The following is a 24,842-nucleotide window of genomic DNA, read 5'->3' as shown; positions in this document are numbered from 1 at the left end:
CAGGTGAAACACGAGGACCGGGCCTGAGGACACTCAGATACAGTAAGGAGTAACCAGAGAGGACTGTGATCTCACTCTGTGGGTTTTATGTAACACTGTAGAGTGGGTTGCTGTAATGCAGGAGAGCTGGGATGCCTTCAGTGTCTCATGGGAGTGGCGTAATTTACATTAGACCCGTAAAGCTCTGGGTGGGGTGGTGTGGAGGAAAGAGGGGATGAAAGGAGGAGTGAGAGAAAGAAGGATGAAAAATACTTCACAGCAAAAAACAAATTGTTTAAAACTCACTGCACAATACAAAAAAACATAAAATACACAAAACAGTGGAGGTAAAGTGGCAGTCTTATAGATCTCAGTTTGGTCATCTCTGGCGACACCTATGGCAATGAGATGTAATTGCAGTCTACGAGAGATCCAAGCAGCATCCTCGCTGACCATTTTGAGTGTTTATCTTTATCAAAATGTTCCTTAATCTTTCAATTTGCACTTGTTTCAGACGATTGATTGGTTTCATATGAACCATTAACTGGCAACTGTTGCTTTCCTTTTCAGACTGTTTGCCTTCATCTGAGCGTCGAGTTTGTTTCTTTTACTTTGGATTTTCACTTATTGTTGAAGTTGTATCTGTAGTCATCCATCTTTTCTTTGTTTGTTCAGCCATAGCAGATTACTGTTTTCTCGCAACGCTTGCAGAGAGCGGAAAAGCAGCCGCTTAGCTCCGCCTACCCTCTCTGGCAGACCAACCACTGCTGGCTGATGGAAAACACGTCACTAACCGGGCGCTGCTTGGGATCTTTTCTGCGAATGTCGCCACAGAGACCCAGTCCATAATAATACTATATACTGCAAATGCAAAGGCTTTCATCAGTGGGCTCAATCACCATTGTGTTACCTCATTCGGCGATAGATAGTGACTTTTATTTACATGAAAATCTTCTAACTTACTCCCCGAAATGTCATATCTACAATTTGCTTCGGTAACAAGGCAGCAAAACCCACATGGCTGAATGAGAATAGTGCTGTTACCTTCCTGAACACATGCCCACCTTACGTAACAAACTGTTGAGCTGTTGCATTTATTTCCCCAGAGGATAACTGGATAACTTAGGTTTAGGAAGCCAGAACTCTTCGTGAAAGCTGCACATTAAGTTACAGATCATGTAGGTCCCTGCAGAGGAAAAAGGCCTGAGAGACTTAATGAAGAAATATGTTGCCATGAGATGTCGATGGTGTTTTTAACTGCAGCCTCACTTGTTCATCTCTAAAGAACAACAGAAACAAAAGAGAGAAACGAGGCATCAAAGGAGGCGATGTGCTGAGCAGAAGCGGTTACATTTTTGTTAGTTTTAATGAAAAATACATGAAGTATTGTTACTATTTGAGTCATGACACTAAAGCTTATTTTGGATTTGAATTTTAGAGCAGGGGAGGGACTGAGTGGGAGCAAAGCAGAGAGAGAGAGAGAGAGCGAGAGATGGAAGCAACAGAGGATAAAGTGGGCAGAAGCAACAATGGGAGCTGGGATGTGTTCAATATCTCGTGGGACAGCTCTAATCTGCATTAGACCTATATTACATGGCTGAGCAGCCGGTTGCATTCTCACATCATCCAGTGGAGGGTTTTACTGCATGTAGACAGCAGAAGACAATAGAATAAGGTGGGAAGAGAGGAGGAAAGAAGAGAACGACGGACAGACAAGTGGGTGGATGTAATGCAGGCATACGAGATGCATTCAGGGTCCCGTGAGACGGAGCTAATTTACATTAGGCCCAGCCAAGTTCAGGCGGGGAGAGAGAGAGAGAAGGAAGGAGACAAACAATCAGAGAGGGAAGGGAGGAGGAAGAGGAGGAAGAGGATGAAGAAAGAGCAGAGAAGAGAGGACAGTGAAGGAAAGGCAGACAAAGAAAAATAGAGACAGATGAGAAAAAACAAAAGAACAGACAAAATGTGCATCTTACACAACATTTTCAGCTGATGACATGAGAGGACGGACAGATGATGGATGGATGGTTTGATTTATAATTAGGATTCGTAGATTTAATGAACAGAGGAACAATAGAATGACGAAAGAACAATAGACAATAGATAGAACACGAGAACAACAGATTGATAGAGCAAAAGATACAGCGATAGAAAGATAGAATCCGGATGGACAGATAGAATAATAGATAGAAATACAAATTGAACAATAGTTAGTTAGTTACCTGTAGGAGATCTTTTTATCCCTCCACTTCTGCCCCGTCAGTGCGTAGCGTTTGTTCCTCTGACGGCGGCTGGTGTGGGGATGATCCGGAACGCCACAGCGAGGTCTCCTCATCCACCTGAACACAGCATGACATTCAAACTTCACCATCTCTCTGAGGAGCCTGTGCTGCGTGAGAACTTACTTATCTGATCCGACAAACGTTCAATCATCTTGTCTATCCATACAGATTAGTGAATATTTGATTAAATTAGCACACAGGAAGCTACGACCAAGAATACCTGTTATACTGAACATCCTCTTCGCTTTCAATTCGACATGATAAAAGCTAAAATCGTCAAATGGTAACAACATCCAACTGTTTTTAGCTAGGCACCTCCCTAAAACCGGAGATAAACTTGCTTTTAACTACGCATTAAAGTGATGCGTAGTAACATGATGGCTGCACCGCCTGTCTTGTGTCTGTTTGGAGCGTTGTGGCTGTGCACGTCCTTAAAAAGGAACATGGCGCGGCTGCAATATGCAGTACGTACATGACCAGTAGGGGCAGTGTAGAGGCATGAGAGAGAGAGTGACAGGGTCAACACAGCGGCAAGGACCAAGTCCCAAATGATCTACTTCTGTACGATGTGTCGTTGCTGCTGCACAGAGACAAACACGCCTGTCAAACAGCCGCAGACAGATAAGTTCTGTTTTGGAAGTCGACGTGGAAACCTGCAAAACTAAATGGAAACAAGTCCGGGACCGTTACGCCCGTGCACGGAGGAACATGTTGGAGAGACGGAGCGGGGACGGAGCAGACGGTGTGTTCTGTCCACCGGTCATCAGTCACCTGAGCTGGCTATTGTGGTCAGTCACCAGCCACTGAGAATCCAGAATGAACATCACAGTAACCTCCTCGAGTGTCGCCATGTCTGTTGTTTACATCCCGCACATACTGTAGTTGCACACGGCCTGAGCTCTCTGGTGTGCACGCGTAGTGCAGAGACAAGTATGTGAACAGTTACGTTCATGAGCAGACGGTTGTGTACGTGAACGCAAGGTTAAAAAGCAAGTTCATCTCCGGCCTCTTAGTTACTTGTCTGTTAAGCTCTCACACAGGGGTTTCCAATGAAAAGGACACATTTATATATATATAGATATAGATATATCTATATAGATATAGATATATCTATATAGATATAGATATATCTATATAGATATAGATATATATATATAATAAACAACTTAAATGTTGTAGCAAAGTGTTATTTACATCAAATATGATCCCAGACAAAAACACATCAGCATGAATAAGAATTGAAAAGAATTCTGCAGAAATATAAAGGTTTTCCAAAGGTATTTGGTCAGTTACACCTGCTGCTGGGAGTCTGAACAAAACTACCTGCATTTTAATGACTGAACCTGTTAAATGATCTAAAATAGGCTGTAAGCTTGTCTTTGGTTTATATAGTGCAAACACAAACACATCCCCTCACGAGTGACTCACTCTATAGTGGTCTCGTCCAGTATTCCCGTCACTGGAATGCCGTAGAAGCGCTGCATGGCGGCCACGGCGGACTGCATGGCTTTCTCCTGCCGCAGGTCTGACGTGCGGACGTCGTGAGGCAGCAGGTAGCCGTAGTTCTTCAGCCACGTCTGAGAGAGAGAACAGAGAAGAGTAGAGGTTAGTTATGATACTTTACAGTGAGAAACCAGTCCCATTTGCAACATTTACAACATTTTTTAAGGGTTAATTGGTGAACCAACATGGCTAAATGACTTTAATTTCAGGTTGCCAACTAGCTCTCAGCAGCCAGTGTCTTTAAATGTGTGATTGATAATGAACGATGGACTAGAGACGAGTTCAACCAAAGAAAGTTTTAATACAGAAATAGATTTTGGATTTATTTGACTACTCGATACATTTACAGCCTCAACAGTGTGTAAGAAATAGATGTAGTGTCTTAGTTTCAAAGTGAAGCCATTGCGGCGGTGCCTCAAACCTTCATTATTTCTGATGGCCAGCAGGGGGCGACTACCGTGGGTACAAAAAGAAGTCTGATTGTATGTAGGCCTGTGAGAAAATGAGCCTAGTCCTCAGTTAATTTATTATCTCAGCAAACATTTTACAAATTAGTTTTAGTGATGTGTGAGTCATGAGTCAATCCTTCAGACGAACAACTCTTTTTACTGACTCACTAACTCGTTCACTGACTCACCCCTTCTACACTCTGCTCTGAATTTGAGGCGAGAGCACCGTATAAGCCTCGCCCTGTGAGAAAAACAACCACTTTGGCGCTTGTTTCAACTCCCACAGTCCGGCGCCGGAGCTCACTCCCTGCCCTGAGCTGAAGCTCTGACTCGAGTTCACTCACTGAATCACTCTGTACCCGCTCTCACAACCCACCATGGAACCCCTACCGCACAAATCACTCATCTGTTAAGCAGACTGACGGACTTTAACAACAAAACAGTTCTAAATAAAATCACTTCATCTCCACTATTGTGGATAATTTGATACTCAGCTGTCAACTCAAGTTGGCAGCTCTGAAACCAGTCAAGCCCCCGGGACCAGCGGTGAGCTTCAGACTATATTACATAATGGTCAAACTGTGTAATTACAACTTCCTGATCCAACAAGGGCACAAAAAGCTCTTTTATCCGCACACAATCATGAGAAATCGAGCGTCACAATCAGAAATGGATCAACTGGGTCCAAAGACAATCAGAAGGTCTAGAACAGTGGATCTCAACTGGTCTCGCTCAGGACCCACCACCACCTCCTTAATGACAAATCAGACATTTTTTAACCCCTTCAACCAGTTATTTGATGAAAAATGGTGCAGTATAAACGGTAGAATAGTCGAGCAAAATGACCAGAAGGTAGCAGTGCATAAGAGGAAAATATTCCCTCTACAGTTCACAGAAATAAACAAAAAAAGTGCAACATAAATGCAAATACTGCTCATCGCTCATCAAGTTTCAAGAATGTAAATGTAACTGTAGCTGGGATCAGTGGATACATGCAGTGTGAATAAACTACAGTACTACGGCATGCACGTCGTAGGAAACCCATGTCCTTCAAAATAAAAGCGCAGCGTGGACTTTTTGCCACAACTTTCTTTTTTTCAAGCACACGTCTGCAACCCAATTAAAACAACTCTGCAACCCACTTTTGGGTCCCGACCCACCAGTTGAGAACCACGGGTCTAGAAGAGCTGGAACATTAAATTGAATCTCCATTAATGTTAGCGGAGTGCGGAGACCGGAAGTTAGCCCGATTGAGCGACGGAAGTCTCTAGCACACATGCTCTATGGGTGCTTGGGCCGGTGGGGGATTCAAGCTCTGGGTAACTGACTCGAGTGAAGTCAAACCCGACTCTCTCAAACAAACTGGAGTTAATAAAAAGAGTCAAACCGCACATCTCTAATGAACTCAGTTGTTAGTTTTAGGTCTTTTCCAACACAGCATGATGTTCTTATTGAAAGTGATGGTCTTTCAATGATTGATGATTTGATACCAAAACCAAATTTTGTTCCAAAAAACGAGATGGCAGCCAACATAATGCCACACTCAAGGCTACAGAACAAAACATTGATGTCATGTGGATCAAGTCCATCTCTTATATATAGTCTGTTTTTCAGCAACCAGTCATTTAGGCAACAACCATCTGATATACAAAGTAAGTGCAACACAATGGATGGACTCGTTTCTTTTTTTAGTCGAGTTTTCTTCTGATGTGGAAAAGCAGAACAAGAGAAAACAAAGGGTGTGGTGAAAAACTGAAAGAGGATAACGGCTGGGAGAAGAGAGATGACCCGGAGAGATTTATCGAACATGTCAGAGAGAAACTGATGCAGAGACACGGAAGGAAAAAGCTATTCATCCCAAAGAGTTTCACAGAAAATTTGATTCACATTGATTCACAATCGATGCTGAATCCACAAGTTCGCTCGGATGATTCTTATTACGTCGTATTTTTTCACTTTGCTGTGCGCCTGTCTCTTTAAAATGACATTACACAAGCTTTCAACCCTCCTGAGAGACAGAGGAAGATGAAGAGGAGGGAGAAAAGAAAGAGGTAAATTAAGAGAAAGGGGGGCAGAAGGAAAAGGAGAGATGGGAGAGAAAGAAGAGAACGAGCAGCAGAGAGATAGATGAGAGAGAAAGGTGGAAGGAGGATGGGAGAGATAACGAGGGGGGAGGTTGAGTCCTTCTCTACAGTAGGTCATTAATATTTCAAAGTGTGTGCCAGCCTCTCCCAGCCAGTTCGAGCCCAGCAAGCAGCACTCAGCTTCAATATTCCAACATGTGCTTCAGCCTGTCGTTTCCTCTGCACACAACCGACCTCAAATTAGGGTCACAGCAGCCGTACACAAGTATTTTTACACGGTCAGGGTGAATACTTTACACTGACTGACTCTCAATCCAATAAGCGATCATCTCACAGCCCATATTTGCTAAATTAGGCTGCAACCGAGACTGTAAACATGACCTTTATTTGTGTTAATAATCATGATCGGGAGAAAATGACAGGGCTGCCAATTAACATTCTGTCAAAATATATTTACTTTATGTCAACAGTATGTTATTGACCCTGAATCTTGCTAGCTTACTGTTAGCTGTTTTGCTCATAGCTTATAGAGTCTTAGCACACTAGAAATATATCCTGTTGCCAAGTCGTAGCTAAGCTCTGCTGTGTCTTCTGGTGAACAACCTTTACATTGGAACTTCATGAGATAGTAATAACAGTACAATGAGAGCAGATGGAGACGTGTCGTCCGTCTATATATACAGTCGTTGAGTTCTTCAGGTATTAGTCAAACTCAAAACGTGTGAAAACATACATTTATGGTCTTAGTTGTTTTCTTCATCATCTGACCATGGGATAGAAAATAATGGTAATCACACCGTGCACATTTGCCCATCCATGGACTTAAATTCGACCCAATTATGACATGATATTTTGTGAAATTATGATAAAAAGTTAAACCAAAACAACCCTCTTGTTTACATTCCTTTGGAAGATCCACCATGTTCACCAGTCATTTTACTGTGACATCAGGCTCAAGGTGAGAAGCTGTTGTAAGCCCTTGTTCCAGGACGGAAAGCTCACAATCATACCGAGTATGACAATTTTTTATCAGTTCACTGCGTCCTGACTGATCAGCACCTGCAAAGATAAGGTGTAGTGAAAATCTGGAGGTACATCAAAGCAGATTTCAAGGTAAGAAACAACATATTTGGGGCGCCGGTTTAGCCCATATACAGAGGCTACAGTCCTCGGTGTGGCGGCCCGGGTTCGCCTCCCACCCTCGGCCCTTTGCCGCGTGTTCTCCCCACTCTCTTCTCCTGTTTCCGACACAATCCACTGTCCTCTCCAAATAAAGGAATAAAAGGCCAAAAAAACTCATTACCTGCTTTTTAAAGCAGCTAAGGTAAGTATTCAAACACTTCCAAGCTTACATTATTGTTTAAGCGTGCTACATGATAGAAAAGGTGTCAGTTTGAAGCTAAAGGTCATGCTAGTCAGCTTACCGTGATGTAAGATAGGTTAAATGCTAACGTTAGCAGTTGTGACTTAGCTGTTTGTACATAACGGCCCAATGACCCTTCTAATTTTACCAGTAATTATCTTGCCAATGGCAGATCAATCAGAAAGCAGGGAAACCTGCGTTTATCACTCCCACCCTGAACAGCCATACGACGTTATAATAGCATTTGATCGTTCCACCCTCAGCGTTTTGTCGAACTGTGACATAGAAGTCACTTTCTGTGTGTTCGCATGTTCTCCCCGTGCATGCGTGGGTTCCCTCCGGGTGCTCCGGCTTCCTCCCACAGTCCAAAGACATGCTCGTTAGGTTCACTGGTGACAATAAATTGCCTGTAGGTGTGAATGTGAGCGTGGAAGGTTGTCTGTCTCTATGTGTCAGCCCTGTGATTGACAGGTGATCAGTCCAGGTGTAACCCCGCCTCTCGCCCAATGACAGCTGGGATTGGCTCCAGCCCACCATGACTCTGAACAGGATAAGTGGTATAGATGATGGATGGATCAAATAAGTATATACGTAATATTTATCACAGATAAACAATATCGCATGTCTGTCCGTTTTCTCCAACACCACGCAGCTGTAATGATCAACAATCTTCTTCCAGAATCACACGCCAGCTTTAATTACAGACCTGGAGTGATTGTACTTTTATTTAACCTCCGTCATAATCAGTTTCAGTCGAGTGCTTTGAGTCACACTCAGACGGACGACCTTCATCAGACGACAGTTAACTCCTCAAACATTTCCCTGTCAGTAACAGGCTGCGTTTTTATCATCTTTAGGCCAAACTGAAGAAACTGTTTGATGCTTTTATGATCATCACATTAATTTCCATCCCAGGTAGCAGCTGCTAAAAAAACAATCTTGTAAACAAGCTGTTTGTGTTGAACTTACTCAGATTGCGATCCTAATCTGCTTTTAATCCTCAGTGTAAATGTGCACACAGTGTGCCACATGGTCCGTGAGCCGCACAGAAACAGACTGCTGACAATCCAATTAAAAACCCTCGGTGGTGATAACACCGACGTTCTCTAACAAAACATCTCAATCTGACTCCTGTCACTGTTTTTCTGTTCTGTTCAGATGACGATAAAAGAAATACAAACAGCTTCAGGCCAAAGCCAATAAAAGTATTTCACTGCAACTGTCAAGATAAAAGAACTCCATTTAATAAAGACAAAAAGAATGATTACACACTTTAATTTATCAGAATAAACTCGACGATGCTTTCTGAACAAGATGAATCAGGTTTCCAGGTCTCGTGTTTGTTTTTCATTTCGTACAACCACTTAATAAAATATGACCCAAACAGGGAAAATCAACAGACTGGTATATTTTCTTTTGTTTGTTGTTGAATTAAAGACTCACAAAATGTTCATTTATTAATGTAGTGATTCCCAAACTGGGGGGGCGGAGTAATGACGGAGGAGGAGGCGGGCTTTATGACCTATACTGCAGCCAGTCAGCAAAATGTTTTGGCTTCACATTTAGGGAGCCGCCATGTTGTCCATCTTTTTATACAGTCTATGGAAAAAACTCATTACTATCTCATAAAGTTCCAATTTTGTGAAAGGACTGCCAGGTAAACTGCTGGTGATGAGTCGACACCAAACGTCCTAGCTACTAAAACAAAGACAAGAAAACATGATGAGTCATATCTCGGTTATGACAGCTCACTGACGTCACCTCTGATTCAACAATGAGGCTGCAGTTTAAGTCCAAGACATTGGCTGCATTTTGGAGTAGAAAAGTACCCACTGCTGACCACACTTGGTTTTTCTGCAGTTTCCTGAATCAAAACAAAACTGGACACTGAAAATGAAGAGTGGCGGTCTCTCAGCTGCATCCTGGACTTGAGAAGATCTGAAGCACAAAGCAAGCAAACACTCAGTGAATTATTGCTGGACTACAAGTTTAACTCTTTCAAAGAAGATTTGCATCAAGTTGATTATTCCCAGGGAGTTGGTCAACTTGAATGCTGTTACACGTTAAAAAATTGGAAGATGCACGTTGCAGTGTCACTTTTATTGCTTCCTCTAAAAGTGGCTTATTCATTTTTTCAGGTCGATGTCACACACTGAAGTCATAGCTTGTGTTTGGCATCTCGGCTCCGACCTCATCACTCCTCGCAGATTTATTTTACATGCAGAAATTTGAGGAGTTATGAGATAATATCTTAGCAGGAGCCTGCATGGATGGTGGATGCTGGGGTGGTGGTGGGGCTGGAAGTATGAGCGCAGTCCTGGTGCAGGGCAGCGATGGCAGTGACAGAGCAGAGGGAGAGAGCGGACATCTGGCAGCTTAAATAGACGCCACGTTGGGAGGAAGTGTTTGTCAGGCGACTGTGGAAGTGACGCATGTCAATTATTTAATCAGCGCAGCTCGAGTTGTCTGCCTAACTAGCTAGTTATGTTCAGGGAGGGGCAGCAGAAAAAAGTTTAGGAACCACTGTATTAATGTGATCAAATATAAAATGTCTTTCTTTGTACTCAGAAACCAGATCAATAAAGATAAAACACGCACACACACACACATTACACACGCACACAAACACACAGCAGCTCCTCCTGGTAATGTGGGGATGAGTTCAGAGTTGCAGTGAACGTGTGAAAGGAGCTTCTGCAACGTCTCTGTGGACCTCGATGCTGCATTAGTCAGCACGAGTGTGTTTGTGTGTGAATTCATATGTGCGTGTTCATGCATGTATGTGTTGCTGTCTACATATGCAAGTGTGTAAGTGCATGGTAGATGTGTGTACCCTTGCACCCCTAAGTGTGTGTGTGTGTGTGTGTCTGTGTGTGTGTGTGTGTGTGTGTGTGTGTGTGTGTGTGTGTGTGTGTGTGTGTCAGTGATCTCTGCGGACGAGTGGGCCAGCTGCTGCCGGCTCAGAGGAAGCAGTCTGAATTAAATAATTCACCAGCTGCTATTATACAACAATTACTACAGTGCCATCAAAGCTCTGCACACACACACACACACACACACACACACACACACACACACACACTCACATACACGTTTTATACAACACAAGCACAGGAAAAATGTAAATCAGTGAAATATGTAACTGTTGCTGCATGTTTAATGATTACTTCTCTCGGACGACGCAGATTGTCTTAGCTGTTCTGTGAAACCACACAGACTCACCTCTCAGTAAACACCACATGCACAGAACATCTGAGAATCTCAATTATCCAGAGAGAACCAGAGGAGAGGGATGATGGATCATTGAGCCGCTGCCTGCAGAGAGGCTGCTGCACACTCACAGCCTCCACACCACAAACACTTCACTCAGAGGAAGAGATACTTCCTGCACTGTAAGACAACATGAGCACCTTACATCTTCAGAGCGCTCACAGGCTGATCAGCAAAACCCCAAAAAATCAAACATCAACTTCAGGTGCGGAGATGAATGGCTCTATTTCTGTCCCAAAATCTGGAACATCAAGCTGCTGTTCTTACTGCTCAAACATCAAACATCAACGAGCCGAGCTACACGGCAGCGACATGGTAAGGTAAACACACGGCAGCAGCTAGGATGCAAAGATTGACAAAAACTAGTTCTACTCCAATCAGCTTGATTCCTGTAAGTTAATAACCCCAACTGCTGCAGATGGTGTTCGTACAGAAGCTAATAAAGGTTTGAAATGTTAAAGAAGCTGTAAGGAACTTTTCCAAGATTTCAGTCTGTTGATGTTATAAAAAATGTCTGTACATGGTGTTTTATTTTGAAATGACCGTGCGCTCTATGCAGTCTTTGTGTCTCACTTCCTGTTTGGAACGATCTGCTCTGTTCAGCTTGACACGTGATTGAAGCGGCCTCCATTAAAAACAGACTCGGCGCATATCTTTAGCAGAGCAGAGCAGAGAGATGCTGACTTGAATGGGCACGATTTACTCCGGCGCACACGACGGAGACGGATCCTGTGGAACTTAAGCTTAAAGGGCCTTGCACAGGGTCTGCAGCAACACTTCAAAAGTTGCTCAATTCCGCGGGAAAACCACTGACCAGGCAACCCTGGCTTCGCATCCTGATTTTTCTTTTACTATATATAATATTTTCAAGACTGTTGTTGACCCACCATGATTCTGAAATGAAATTCCTGTTTGTCAATTCCATAATGCTCAAAAATCTAACCTAACAAATGATTTAATTTTTTTCCTTTTCCATAATGTGTGGTTACGTAGTGCGTGCTCCATTGCAAGGACGAAGGAGAAGTGGAAACGATGTCGGCTGCACAGGAGCGCCACAGAGAAAAGGAAAGAATTTAAAAAAGGAAGAATTGAATAAGTCACTGCGAGGATTGCTGGATACATTTGTCAACATTTCCAGAGATGTGGCGGCTGAGCAGGTGAAAATGCTTACATGGCGACAAGTAACGTTTGCACCACCCACACTGGCACTGTGGCTAGTAAGCCTACCAGGCCGTTACAGCGGGACTGGAACATCAAGTTCGCACAGGGCCTCGCACATACAAATACAAATAATGTGGTGTGGATCAAAGAGTTTTAAAACACACACTAACAAAATAAAAATGAAAAAGTAAATATGCCAAAGTCATAAATATCACAGCACATAAAAAAACAGAGCTGCAACACAAAAAGTGATTTAATTTTTTAACTTAAAATCCAATGTTTCTTGCATGGAGGCTTTGAATGTGCAGAACATCTTGATCGTCTAAGCTTCACTCTTACAACAGCCTTAATGTTTCTGCTTGAGGTGTAGGTCATGTTGTAGGTGATGGTGAACTTATTTTGTTTAAATGAAAATGAAGTAAAACCATGTAAGAAAATAAATTTCTTCTCCCATTGTATTTTGTTTCAGCCGACTTCACTTTAATCTTACTCATCCTGTTATTTGATCTGATGACTTATTCCTGTAAAGATGGAGCCTCATGTGGCCTTTATAGAAGTTAAGTCACTTTGCAGTTCATAATTGAATCACGAACAAAGAAGTGAAGACGAGAGGTGAAGGCTCATGACTGAAAGTGTTGAACATAACGTGGGTGGATCGAAGCTCTGTCCTCTCCTCACTCTGCTGCTGTGATGTAACCATCGGAGATCTTCCTCAGCAGAACAACAGCATTAGTCATTTCTTCAGACACCTACATGGACTCATGTTTATGTTTTCTGGACAAGTACACGCTCGTGATTGTGCAAATAACTTTGAGAAGAGAAGTCTAAGAGGGGAGGTTGGGTTGGATAGTTGAAAATGTCAGACATCTACAACGGAGACTTTTCAACGCCAAATTGCTCACCCTCCGTGGGTCCGTATATAAGATGACTTTCCTGTGGGACTTTCTCAGAGTTCATTGCAAACTTGGTGTTGCCCAGCCTTCCACGTAATGTGAACAAATATATCGAACAGTCCCTCCAGGATTTTGCGGGCACTTTCTGTGATGGTTGCAGCCAAAGACGCCTGATTTTCAAAAAGTTGCAATGCAAGTTGCGACAAACGCTCCAATAAAGCCATCAATTGGCTGAGCGAGCGGTTTGTCTTCTGACATCACTTCCAGTCGATTTCTGTCTCCAGCATGCTGCGTTCCAAGAAACAGTAAATGAAGCCCTCTGATGTTTATAGAACACTGCAGACCTCAGGGGATCTTTATTTTTTAATATCAAAAACGTGATTTTGGTGATGTAAATGACTTCAAATGTGGGGAAATAAGCTGATTTGAGGAAAAGTTGTGGCAATTGGCCAAAATTGCAAGGTCAAGAAAAAGGTGAGGCAATTTGCATGAACTCGTCGGAATGCAATGTTGCAACCTCCTGGAGGAACTGAATGAAATAGTACTGAATAAAGTTTGAAACAACACAAAAGAAATATAAACAGGAGCAAAGACGTGACGGAAAAACGTCATTATCTGTAAGTGACAACATGAAGTTAATCTCTTCTGTGGTCATTTATAGCACGTCTGTACAGCTGTTTTTGTTATTCAGTCAAATACCTGCCTATAGGATCAAAGCAGCCGTAGGTAAAATGGAGAAGAGAGCGGACTTTGCTCCAAAATTTGAAAGATTACAACCTCCAGGTCCCTCTCCTTCTCTCTCCGCGTGTTCAGTCCTGCCTCCAAAGCCCTCCCCGCAGAGGAGGCTATCACGCGCGCGCAGGCTAGTAACCACAGCAACTGAAGGAGCCAGATTTACAACCACAGCCGTTGTATGACACCACCAACACTATCGAAGCTGATACACATCAAACCAGCGGAAATCAGTGTTTTTGCTGCGAACGATAATCTACAGCTAATTCTAATTATTAAAACCACCAGCACTTAGTTTGCTAACAGAGACTGTGGAAAAAACAGAGCTGACTAAGCAGTAACACACTGATGTTGTGTACATTTAGCCGTGAGAGCACAGGCACACAGAACTATCAGGAGAAAGTCTGAAACGGTTACACTGCCTGGACACTTCACAAACATATTTTCAGCCACTCCGCCATGAAACAACGCTGAACAGCAGTCAGAGAACAAGCTAACGTTAGCCCAACTGCAACACCAACATAACACAACGTCACAGTAACCGCAGACATCTTAGCAATGTGAAATAAATACAGCAGAAATGAAGCTGGGGTAATTACCTGTCGAGCAGAACTGTCTAACTCACATCGCTTTTTAATCCTTTCAGGTCCTGTAGCTCTCTCCACCTCGAAATGCGGCTCCAATGTTTACTCTCATTTCATTTCTGTCTCGGTCTAACTCTTTCTTTTGAGCTTGCCTTTTCCTCTTTTGTCTTCTTCGGTTTAACGGTCTTTGTAGTGTAGGCCGTAGTTGGCAGTGGAGGGATGGGCAGTTTTTTCATTCCCCGTTGTTGTTTTTCAGCCTTTGTGGACACGAACTGGCTGACGCTGCGCACACTGAAGAAATTGAGCTTGACCATGTGAGCATGCGCGGAGGAGTGGTGCTGCGCAGCGTGTGATTGACAGCAGCCCAAGAGACTGCTCGGCTCTGATTGGTTGTTGTGTTTCTGGAGCGTTGGATTCTTACATATGCAATTAGGAGCAGTAGGAGGAGCCAGAGGAACATGATTTTTTTTTCCATTCTTCATATATACAACATTTCAAGCCCTCGTGGATTCACTGCAGGCCTGAAGTTAGTGAAGTCTGTGAGGGTTGAGTTCTGAATTCCTAACAAATGTTTAGCTTTTATAACTCCAGTTGAAGCAACTTGTGAAAAACTGCAAAATCAATAAGCAAAAAATAAGTTTATGACACTGTAAAAATTTATCAGTAATGTACTTATGTTAGTAACTACTACTGTACATCAATGTTGGGATGTAATATGGTTGTTCAGATTCTGATTTCAGTATGAGATATGTCTGCAACACTGCTTATAATGTGGGTTCAGTGTTGGCGACTACACAAGTGTATGCACTGATCTGAGACCTTCATTTATGAGCCTTAAATAAAACCAGCTTGTCTGTTTTAGAGCAGCAACAGCTTGACTACTAGGAAGCTGAAGCCAGGCAACGTGAGTAATTATTAATCATGTAATTGAATTGTTGTTTTTGTTGATTGTCCAAAGAATTTGTATTAAAGAAATTGATATTTAAGCAAATGTGAGGAAAAGAAATCGAAGTAAACACGTTCAGTGACTTTCTTCTCATGCAGTGAAACACAGCAGCTCAGAGGTTTGTAGCTGCAGCCTTGTTTTTCTCTCTGCCAGGCTGTCTGTTTGCATCTATGTCCACCTGCCTGTCTGTCGCCCTGATTGGCCGTGTCCCTGTCTCTCTGTCTGTCTCTGAGCCTGTTTGGCTGTCTCTCTCTGATGCCTCAACCTGTGCGTCAGCCTGCCACTGTGTCTCCTCCGTCTGTCTGCTGGGATAAAAATAGAACTTATCTCCCCCTGCTAAACTATTTACCGCCTCTCAGCTTGAGTGCAACGGGTGCAGCACGCCAGGCGCGCCCCCCCACCCCCTGTCCAAACTGTGTGCATGGCCCGATAAGTGGGCTGATTATCATATTGAATGTCACAAAGTAGTGAGACATGTCAATCCCAGAGTCCTAGAACTATGGTCCTAAATTAGTTGATTTGACAGGTCACATCGCATGACACAGCGCACACGATCAAACTCCCCTGGGTGTCCCAAAGTGAATAAGTCTCAACGTTCTCCGCATTACGTCAACGCCAGGGCCAAAAAAAGCAGCACCTGGAGGGAAGCGAGCGCACTCTTAAAATGTTCCCCGTGAGTAATGATGAGTTCTTCCATTTCTGCCTCCACTCCTCATCCTTCTTCACAGACGTGTAGAAACTTTACCCCCTTTTTATTTTTAGAGCAAGAACTGCAGGTGCGACTGCTGCTTCTTTTACCGCTCGAGCTTTTTACATCTTTACTAAAGAGGTTGTGTTTTGTGTTCCGGTGCCACATCAATACTGAATTTAAAGGGCCAGTCCGCTGATTTTCAACCTCAGTCTTATCATGCTGTTGTGGGGAGCTAATGCCATTATGGTGGGAAAAAAATGCAATGTCGCTCTGTGCCTTTGGAGGACGCTTTCCGCTTCTCCAATGGGCCCTGGAAAACCTCCAGAGGCCAGGGAGCTCGCAAAACTACACTTCCTCAATCTAGGACTCCCGCCTCCGATGTCATGTCTCGTTCAGAATCATCAGGTTTGAAATGTAGGCTGCAGACCTGAAGATTCACCGGTATGTTCTCGTCATATTTCCGATTATTTCCCGTTCTGAGCCGTTCCCTGCAGCGAAAACGGTATTTCACTCCAGCGTCTCTCACTGGGTCTTTCCTTTCAGAGGGAGGGGCACATTGCATGCTGGTCGTTGTAAAAATGTAGAATGGGCGAAACCACGAGCTGTTTGTACAACTTTCTCCACAGCTATGGCGCCAATTTTAAATATTATTGCTTCTATCGATTACAGAGAACACCAGCTTTGACTGACAGCAGCTTTTTCCAGGGGCGAACGGCTCCTTTAAGAAAGTCACATATCCTTACACATTCTTCAAAGAATAACCTCTCATAGCAATCGAGAAAATTTCATCAATTTAAACTCTTGTTTCAGGTCAAGAAGTGATCAGGGAACAAGCAGAGTCATGTCGTGATGGGATCAAATCCAAATAGATGCCAAAACGTGTCTGAGTGTTTAGGAGGCGGGTGTGGCGCATAGATAGAGCGTATCGCCCGCTGACTGAAAGGTGATTCGATCCCCGGCTCCTGCAGTCCAAAGTGTCCTCAGACACTGAGCCCCAAATCGCTTCTGAAGGAAAAGCCATGTGTGTGATTAAATGGAGCGACGCCTGTGGCTAGTTCGGTCAGGCAACTCGAGCTGCACTGATTTCACACTTGACATGCGTCACTCTCCACAATCACCTGACAAACACTTCCTCCCAATCTGGCGTCTATTTAATTTAATCTATTTATTTTAAGCTGCAAGATGTCCGCTCTCTCCCTCTGCTCTGTCGTTGCCACCGCTGCCCTGCACCAGTACTGCGCTCATACTTTCAGCTCCACCACCACCCCAGCATCCACCTGCAGGCTCCGGCTAGGAGGGTTTAACATATTACCTCATCACTCCTCAAATTTCTGCATATAAAATAAATCTGCGAGGAGTGATGAGGCTGGAGCCGAGACGCCAAACACAAGTTATGTTCTGCTGCTGCAATAAACAACATCATAGAGGAGTAATAATTAAGTATCTGTAATGTGTACTTCAGTGCCGTTTGAATGATATATTCCAGCACGGTGAGAAAGGTTCAGTCTCCAGCGATGTGTTTGAGCAGTAAACAGAGTCGTATGTGACGTCGACTCCGGAGGATCTTTGGTGAGAGGTAACAGAAAGGGGAAGTGAATCACTCCGGACTCCCCGGCAGCCTCAAGTCTTCCTGCTCTTGCAAACACTGAGTACAATAATAAGAAATCAAAAGTCAACAGAGTCTGCCGTGTTGAACAGCGAGTGATTAATGAATGAAATCACTGCTCGATGGAGCTCCCAGAGAGCGTCTGTCGGCTGCTGCGGCTTTATATTTGTGCTGAAAATGAAAAGGAGTCAGCATCGTTTTGTCAGGGAGGATTCCCTCGCCGGCTGAGGACGGGGATCGGAGAGGAGGAACACTTCTGTTTGTTTGGAGTTTTGTTCATTTCTGCACGCAGCAGAAAAGATGATGTGGGATCATCCTGATGTGATCAAATTGATCACTTTGGCTGAACTCCGGGTTTTCCCTGAGGTGAAAAACACATTTTAAAGGGAAGTTTCGCAGATTTTAAACCTTATCTCTTTGTATCTGAGTTGGGTGTTTAGTGGGAAATAAGCCTGACGCTGCTGTCAATGCACTCTGTGTCTCTGGGTCACAACTAGAATCTGTTGCTTCCAGCAGCAGCGCAGTCGTTGTTTGTAAACCTTGAATCTGTTCAGGCAAATTCAGCTCAGATCGAACTGAAACTGCATCCCAAAATGTGAGTGTTTATGGGTGAGGAAACATTTTACAGTGCTTTGGTTGAGTAATAAGCCTGCTCAATATGAAATAAAATCTGTGATAACTGTTCAATATTGTGATCTCGAAATTCAATCTTTTCACTCTGTTTGTATAAACACACACGGAGGCTTGAAATACACACATGCACAAACATGCACCAATGGAGAGATGTCAGAGTGAGGGGGCTGCACATGGACATGCGCCCCGAGCAGTGGGGGATTCGGTGTCTTGCTCAAGGACACCTCGACAGAGCCCAGGAAGGGAGCTGCCACCTCTCCAACTACCAGCCAAAAGTCCACGCTTGGTCCATAGCGGGACTTGAACCGGCCACCCTCTGGTTCCCAACAGACTGAGCGACCCTCTACCTCCTAAGTTTGCTTTTTAGCTATAACGTTATCGTTCCTTTGTCTTTCCGCTGTTTGTAACACGTCACCACACCAACTCCATCAACCACACTTTCCCCGCTCTTCTGTCCTTCTTCAGACACCTTATAACATCTTAATTCAACTCCACCTACATGCTCAGCTCAGCTTTTATTCAGGTCCCAAAAAATATAACCAAAAAACACCAATTTCATCTTTCTATACTGGCGTCCAGTGTTGAATAGAAACATTTTTATAAATGCTTTTAATCACTTGTCTGGTTTGGCACCTTCCAAGGGCCGACTATCCAGCAAATTGCAAAGTTATGATACAGAACAAATACTTCAAATCGTACCTGACAGTAGTTTTTAGTCCCTCCATTAATTATTACAAAGCGGCAACAAGTCACGCAAATTAACCAAACCCCCTGCATTATGCAGGACCAAGGAATTTTGTCCAACGTGCAGCAGGGAAATAGAAAATGTCACCCTGTTTCCCTGCTGCACGTGGTTATCTATTGTACCAAACACGTCTCTGTTACTCAAATTGTTAATTCCCTTTAGGTAGGATATGTTGTATAAACATGAGAGGGTAACTTTTACTATATCTTTAATGTATTTGAAAGGCTATCCGGCCTGTGGGAAGAGAGTGGGGAGGACATGCGAACCCAGGACCTCCGCGTCAAGGACTGAGCCTCTAAACGGGTCACGCGCTTCAGCCGCTGAGCTAAACTACGGCCCCCGGACTACAGTGTTTTTAAGGAGACTTTATACAGTGGACACATAAAATAATAATACGTTTATTTGGTATAGCACCTTTCACAGAGCAAAGTCACAAAGTGCTTCACAAAACAACAACACATTACAATAGTAGTAACAACAATCATAAAATAAAATTGAACAGAGAAAAACAAATGTTCAAAATTACAGGAGATGATCAATGGCCAATTTAAGAAGGTGTCTTAAGCTGCTTTTTAAAAACGTCCGTGGAATCTGCAGAGTGTATCTGCATAGGCGGAGTGTTCCAAAATGTTGGAGCTACAACTTCGAAAGCACGGTCACCTGTTGCTTTCAGTCGGACACGAGGGACGACAAGTAGACCTTGGTCAGAAGACCTGAGGGATCTGCAGGGGATGGAGCAGGTCTGAGATGAACACAGGTGCCTGATCATGCAGGGCTTTATAAATAAAAACAAGGACCTAAAAATGAATTCTGAATTTAACTGGAAGCCAAAGCCGGCGTTCTGGACCATTTGTAGACGGTCGAGGGAAGACTTACTGAGTCAGGAGAAAAGGGAATTGCAATAGTCGAGCGGGGAAGGAACAAAAGCATGGATAAGCTTCTCTAACTCGGCTTGGCAATGTTTCTTAACGGGAAGAAACATGAATGGGTTAACGACCTAATGTATGTAACCTAACCTAATCCAATACACTTGGCAACAATTCAATACTCACTGTCTTCTTGTGATTATTAATCTATTTTACGGTGTTGAAAACAGGTGGCCGTCTAATCAGAGTCAGTGTTCCTAACTTCCCACCAACCAGAGGCTCTGTTACTGATGTGTGTGTCCACGCTGATATCATGGAGTCACAGTGCAGTGAGATAAGCTCCCGAAATAACGAGAAGACCAGAGGAAATGTTATAAATGATGCATAAATCCCCTTTGTGCATATAAAGAGCATTGTAATGTGCACGCACAGTCTGAATTGAGCGTTTCATGGCTATTTTCTGCACTTTCACTCAGTTTTGAAACATTTTATTTGCTTTCTTTACACAGAAATAGACCGAAGGTGATGTCAAAGTCAGCCGATAGATGGGCAATGTTTTTATCGTGACAAAAGCTGCAGCGAAGCAGACATTTTAGGCCACAACAATCACACAACTGATTTTTTATATTTACAATTAGAACTTGAGGGTCGTTAACTTTGTAGTGGGTGTGTAACAGAAAACTAAAAAGTTTAACACAGAAGAGAAGTCTGCAGTGACTTCAAGCTCAAAACATTCCCTGTAAATGAAACTTTCAACACTTACTGAGATGCTTTTGTTGCCTGAATCTAACTCGATGCACAACCATCTTCCTCTACTGTTTGGTTAAACATCACAGCTCTCCGTCTACGCCAAACATCAACACAACAACAGCTCCTCACCGCCGGGGAGGCATTTGTCACAAACGCTGAGAAAATCTTCCTCTCATACACTTTCTCGACTCGCACGGCGCCTGCTGTGATTGTTCCTCGTCTGTCAGTAGAATCTGAGCGGCGCGGCTCAGGGGCGTCTGAGGAGACTGTAAAAGCTCGGCTGGTGGCTTGATGTTCGGCTTCCTGGTATCTCGCTCGGAGCAGCAGGAAGGAGTTCAGAGCTTTAGCCGTCAGATTTGTGCAGCTCGCGTTATTAATGTTTTGGTTTGATAATTACAAAACTATATTAAATACATGGACTGAAATATCCCTGTGGTTTTATTTACAGCATTTTTACTTACGCTTGATAAACAGCCGAATTAAAGTCATTGTCAGGTCTTCAATCACGCAATTTCATCCACCAATTTATCATTTTCTCTACAAGAATCATGTCTTTAGTTTGTAAATCTAGCTTGTTCTGTTCGGCCTCCACAGCCTTGTTCCACACCTCCAGGAAACCTCTTCGGTGGCATGGTGTTGTGTTCACTGACAAGTTATGCTGAAGTGATCTGTCTGCACCAGAGTCAGGAAAATGACCGAAGAAATGTCAAAAGAGTAAAAACATTGCAAAGGAACTCCAGCGATTTAGCCAGCTGCAGAGACGAGCAGTTAGACACAGCTCCCTATAGGACACCATGTTTTTATTATTGTTTTATCTCTGGTTAGCCATCCCGTCTATCGTCAAAGTCTAGGTCTCAACTGAAAGCAGCATCACTCTCAGCATGAAGTCAGACTAAACTAGTGAACATAAACATTGCAACAGGCTCCATCAGTGATTACACAATAATCAACGTTTTGGATCGACTAAGAGTTTAGGGACAGAGTTTCTACAAAGTATCACCAGGATCCCTGAGAGCTGAGCCGAGGAAGGGTTCATGTATGAGAAAGACCTGTGTGAGCAGGGACAGCAGGACCCCTGACTGTGAGCTGTAGTCATACAGCGCTAACACAGTCAGGGTGAAGGGTTCACTCCCACCGAGGCCATCTTCAGACGTACGCAGTCATGCTGCCGTTTTAGATCCCACAGATGTTTTCAGTTGTTTTTATCTGAGAAAGAAGTTGTTTTTTTCAGCAACGTTTGCAGGAACATTATCAGATCACACGTCATTCTCTGGGTCCAGCTTCTTCCCTGCCACTTTTACGGAGCTGTCATGTCGTCCATCCTTCCATCTATGGTGTCGACATTTCAATGAGGGCGGGGTTAAGCTCCACTACAACACACACACACACACACACACACACACACACACACACACAGACACACTCTGTCATGTCCAGTTCAGACCACAGATTCACGTTTAGACAAAACCATTGTAACGCTGCAGGTAAAAGTTGCAGCAGTGTGGACCGTTCAGCTGAGAAGATGCTGTTAAGGTCACCTGTGGCTGGTGTCAGAACAGAAGGCACATTTCAACAGCCAATCAGCTTGTAGCAAAGTCAAAATGACAATAAGAAACTGAATGACGGAAAGATTTGTCTTAAAGGTATCATAAGTAGGATTTTCCAAGAAAAATAAAATACAGACTTTTACAAATATAATATAAATCATCACTTCTGGGCCTCTACATATGTGTGCTGGTGAGTGTGTGTGCAGACCCTTGTGAGACCCTTCCCTCTGCATCTATTCTGTTATTTGCTTTGCATGGGACGTTTTCAGGTTGTTCTGTCGTGGTTCCCTGAGCCAATCACAGCGTACAGGTGAGTGTGGGAGTGGTTCAAATTAGCAACTGGGCCCCATTCAGACCGATGAACATGGCGACAGAGCGACGCAGAGTTGGCCTTCTTTCTGTTGGACAGGTAGGTGTCTCAAACCGGGTAGGACAAGCTAACCGGCGGTTAGCATGCTAGCGCAAAGGTAACCGTGATGCTGTCGGCGGGGTGGGCGTGTTCTCGCAGGAGAGAGTGAGAGTGAAGAGCCCTGGAGGAGGGGCCCAGTTTGAATGTGTTGTTGACAAAATGCAGGAAAAAGATCTTTGATAAATAGTGCATGATGTTTTAAATCAAATTCACTGATGTTTATTACATTTTTAATATTTACTTATTGAATTGTTAAACTTTATTCGCTTACCACACGATCACAAACTCTGATGACACAAAGGGCTTTAATCACAGACAGAAAAAAAATGTAAAAACACGGAAATTAATTACATTTGGATTTAAAAAGGTTTCATAGAGATTCTAAAGATCATAGAACAAACTACACGCACACACACACACACACGCGCACACACACACACAAACACACACGCAGCGTTATGTAATGTGAAACCCTTTTGAAAACGCTCAGGTGGGACTGATGGTCTCAGAGCTATGACCTCATGTCTGTGGTGTCATATAACACTCCACACATCATACACACACACATACACACACACACACACACACACACACACACACACACACACACACTATAAAACAGTCAATCTTGAAATGTAATTGGCTGTGTTGGGATGAAGCTGACATGGGAGGAGGACGGAGAGATGAGACGAGAGAGAGGAAAACACCTGCAGCATTCTGACAGTTTAATCAGCTAAAACTGAATTAAAGATTAAATACACGAGGGCGGGCAGGTAATGAAGGACAGGTGTAACCAATCAGGGGCGAGGTAAACGATCCCACTGTTGGGAAAACACACAACAGCAGGAAGTGAAGGAAAGTTAAGAAGGAAAGTTGAACAAAGGAGCACTCTGAGACACGACAGAACGTAAATCCAGTTAGACTTTCAAAATAAAGCTTGCTGAGAAACATGGTCGTCAAATAAATATCAACACTCATCAATGAACACCTGGTCCCTACAGAAGCCAAGGCACCACAGCCCCACAGATGATGTTTGATTGACAGGTGACCTCTGTGAAGTTCCCCGGGAACCATCAGAGCGGAAGATGTTGCTGGATTTCTCGCAGTGTCGCTTCAAAGTAAAAACCGTCCTGGACGCAACAAAAGCTCGATTGCAGCAGCTGTTACGAAGTGCTCGCTCAGTGTGGAGTGATGGACAGATGGATGAACACATTTATCAACAGATCGATGGAGATTTGACGGATGGATGAAGACGAAGAGAAGAGGAGGCCTGATGGTGGAATGAAAGGATGTGGGAGGTACTTCCATTCCTTCAGACACCTGTCATTTCTAAACTCTGTGATTGCTATTCAAAGTTAATGCACGCTGTTATCATCACTCTGCCTTCTACAGCCTTCAGCACAAACACTGAAGGGATGCTATCAATAGTTTGTGGATCAAATGTGTAAAGTGAAAAGTGTCGCTCGTACTGGAAAACCACCAGAGAATCATCACCGATAATCACTGCTTCACTGTTATGGTTCCCTCCGATCAGGTGGCTCTGATTAAACCACTGAACACCACCAGCTAACACAGATAGCAACCGGAAAGTGAACGCAGCGGAGCATTAGCAGCTACAAGCATCAATACTTTCTCAGGAGTTGTACACAGATAACAAAAAGCCAATAAAGCTGATTCCAACGAGTCGTGGAGACCAAGACGGAGCTAAAAGTGGGTCAAAACAGGACTTATGGCATTATTGGCTATTTTCTTTACAACACCAAAGCAGTTCAGTGTTTTCAAAAAGCCCTCGGCTGTTCTCAGTTGAAAATAGTTTAACTTTATGAGCACCACCGCGCTCGTCATTGTCGCTTCTCCCTCATCGACCTTCAAAATCAAGAAGGGGCGGGACTTCTGATATCAACTTGTCAAGAACAACGGCGGAGGAGGAGAACTGTTCATCGTTTTCGAGGGTTCAATTTCCAGGTGTAGAGCCGCTGCTAACGCCGGGACATGATTCCTTTCCATCGTTTAATCGTTCAGTTTGAGATTATGTATCGTTGTCTTGACTTTAAATAGACTTCTTTCTGCAAGAAGTGGAGTCTCCCCCTGCTGGCCATTAGAAAGAATGCAGGTTTAAGGCAATATATGCTTTAAAAACGATAATATAGGTTTCAATAAGCTGAAGCAAAGACGACCTGAGGAGCTGGTGTTTGGTCAGGACAGCCTAACCAGTTCACAGGTGTATATTGTTAATTCTGTACCTTCATCGCCTTCAGGCACTTTGGAAGTTTCACAACGAGGGACCTGCATGTCTTTGCACTACAAGAGGAAACTGCAGTACCTGGAGGATACAGAACATGCAAACAT

At 43.6% G+C, this 24,842-nt stretch overlaps 1 protein-coding gene across 1 annotated transcript in view; it reads right to left on the bottom strand.

Annotated features, from left to right (window-relative positions):
• Positions 1-24,842, bottom strand: part of mmp24 (matrix metallopeptidase 24) — a 105,561-nt gene that overhangs the window by 69,381 nt on the left and 11,338 nt on the right. Inside the window, exons 2-3 of the mRNA XM_069678700.1 lie at positions 3,690-3,838; positions 2,202-2,318 (exon numbers count right to left, since the gene is read on the bottom strand). Coding sequence (XP_069534801.1) covers positions 2,202-2,318; positions 3,690-3,838 — 266 coding nt within the window. The remainder of the gene's footprint in view (positions 1-2,201; positions 2,319-3,689; positions 3,839-24,842) is intronic.

This window comes from Semicossyphus pulcher, unplaced genomic scaffold, assembly GCF_022749685.1.
Source record: "Semicossyphus pulcher isolate SPU_LCO1_2020_fin unplaced genomic scaffold, fSemPul1.0.p SCAF_3, whole genome shotgun sequence".
NCBI classification, from domain to species: domain Eukaryota; kingdom Metazoa; phylum Chordata; class Actinopteri; order Labriformes; family Labridae; genus Semicossyphus; species Semicossyphus pulcher.
The sequence above is the reverse complement of the archived record's forward strand: the minus strand, read 5'-3'. Positions and strand labels throughout refer to the sequence as shown.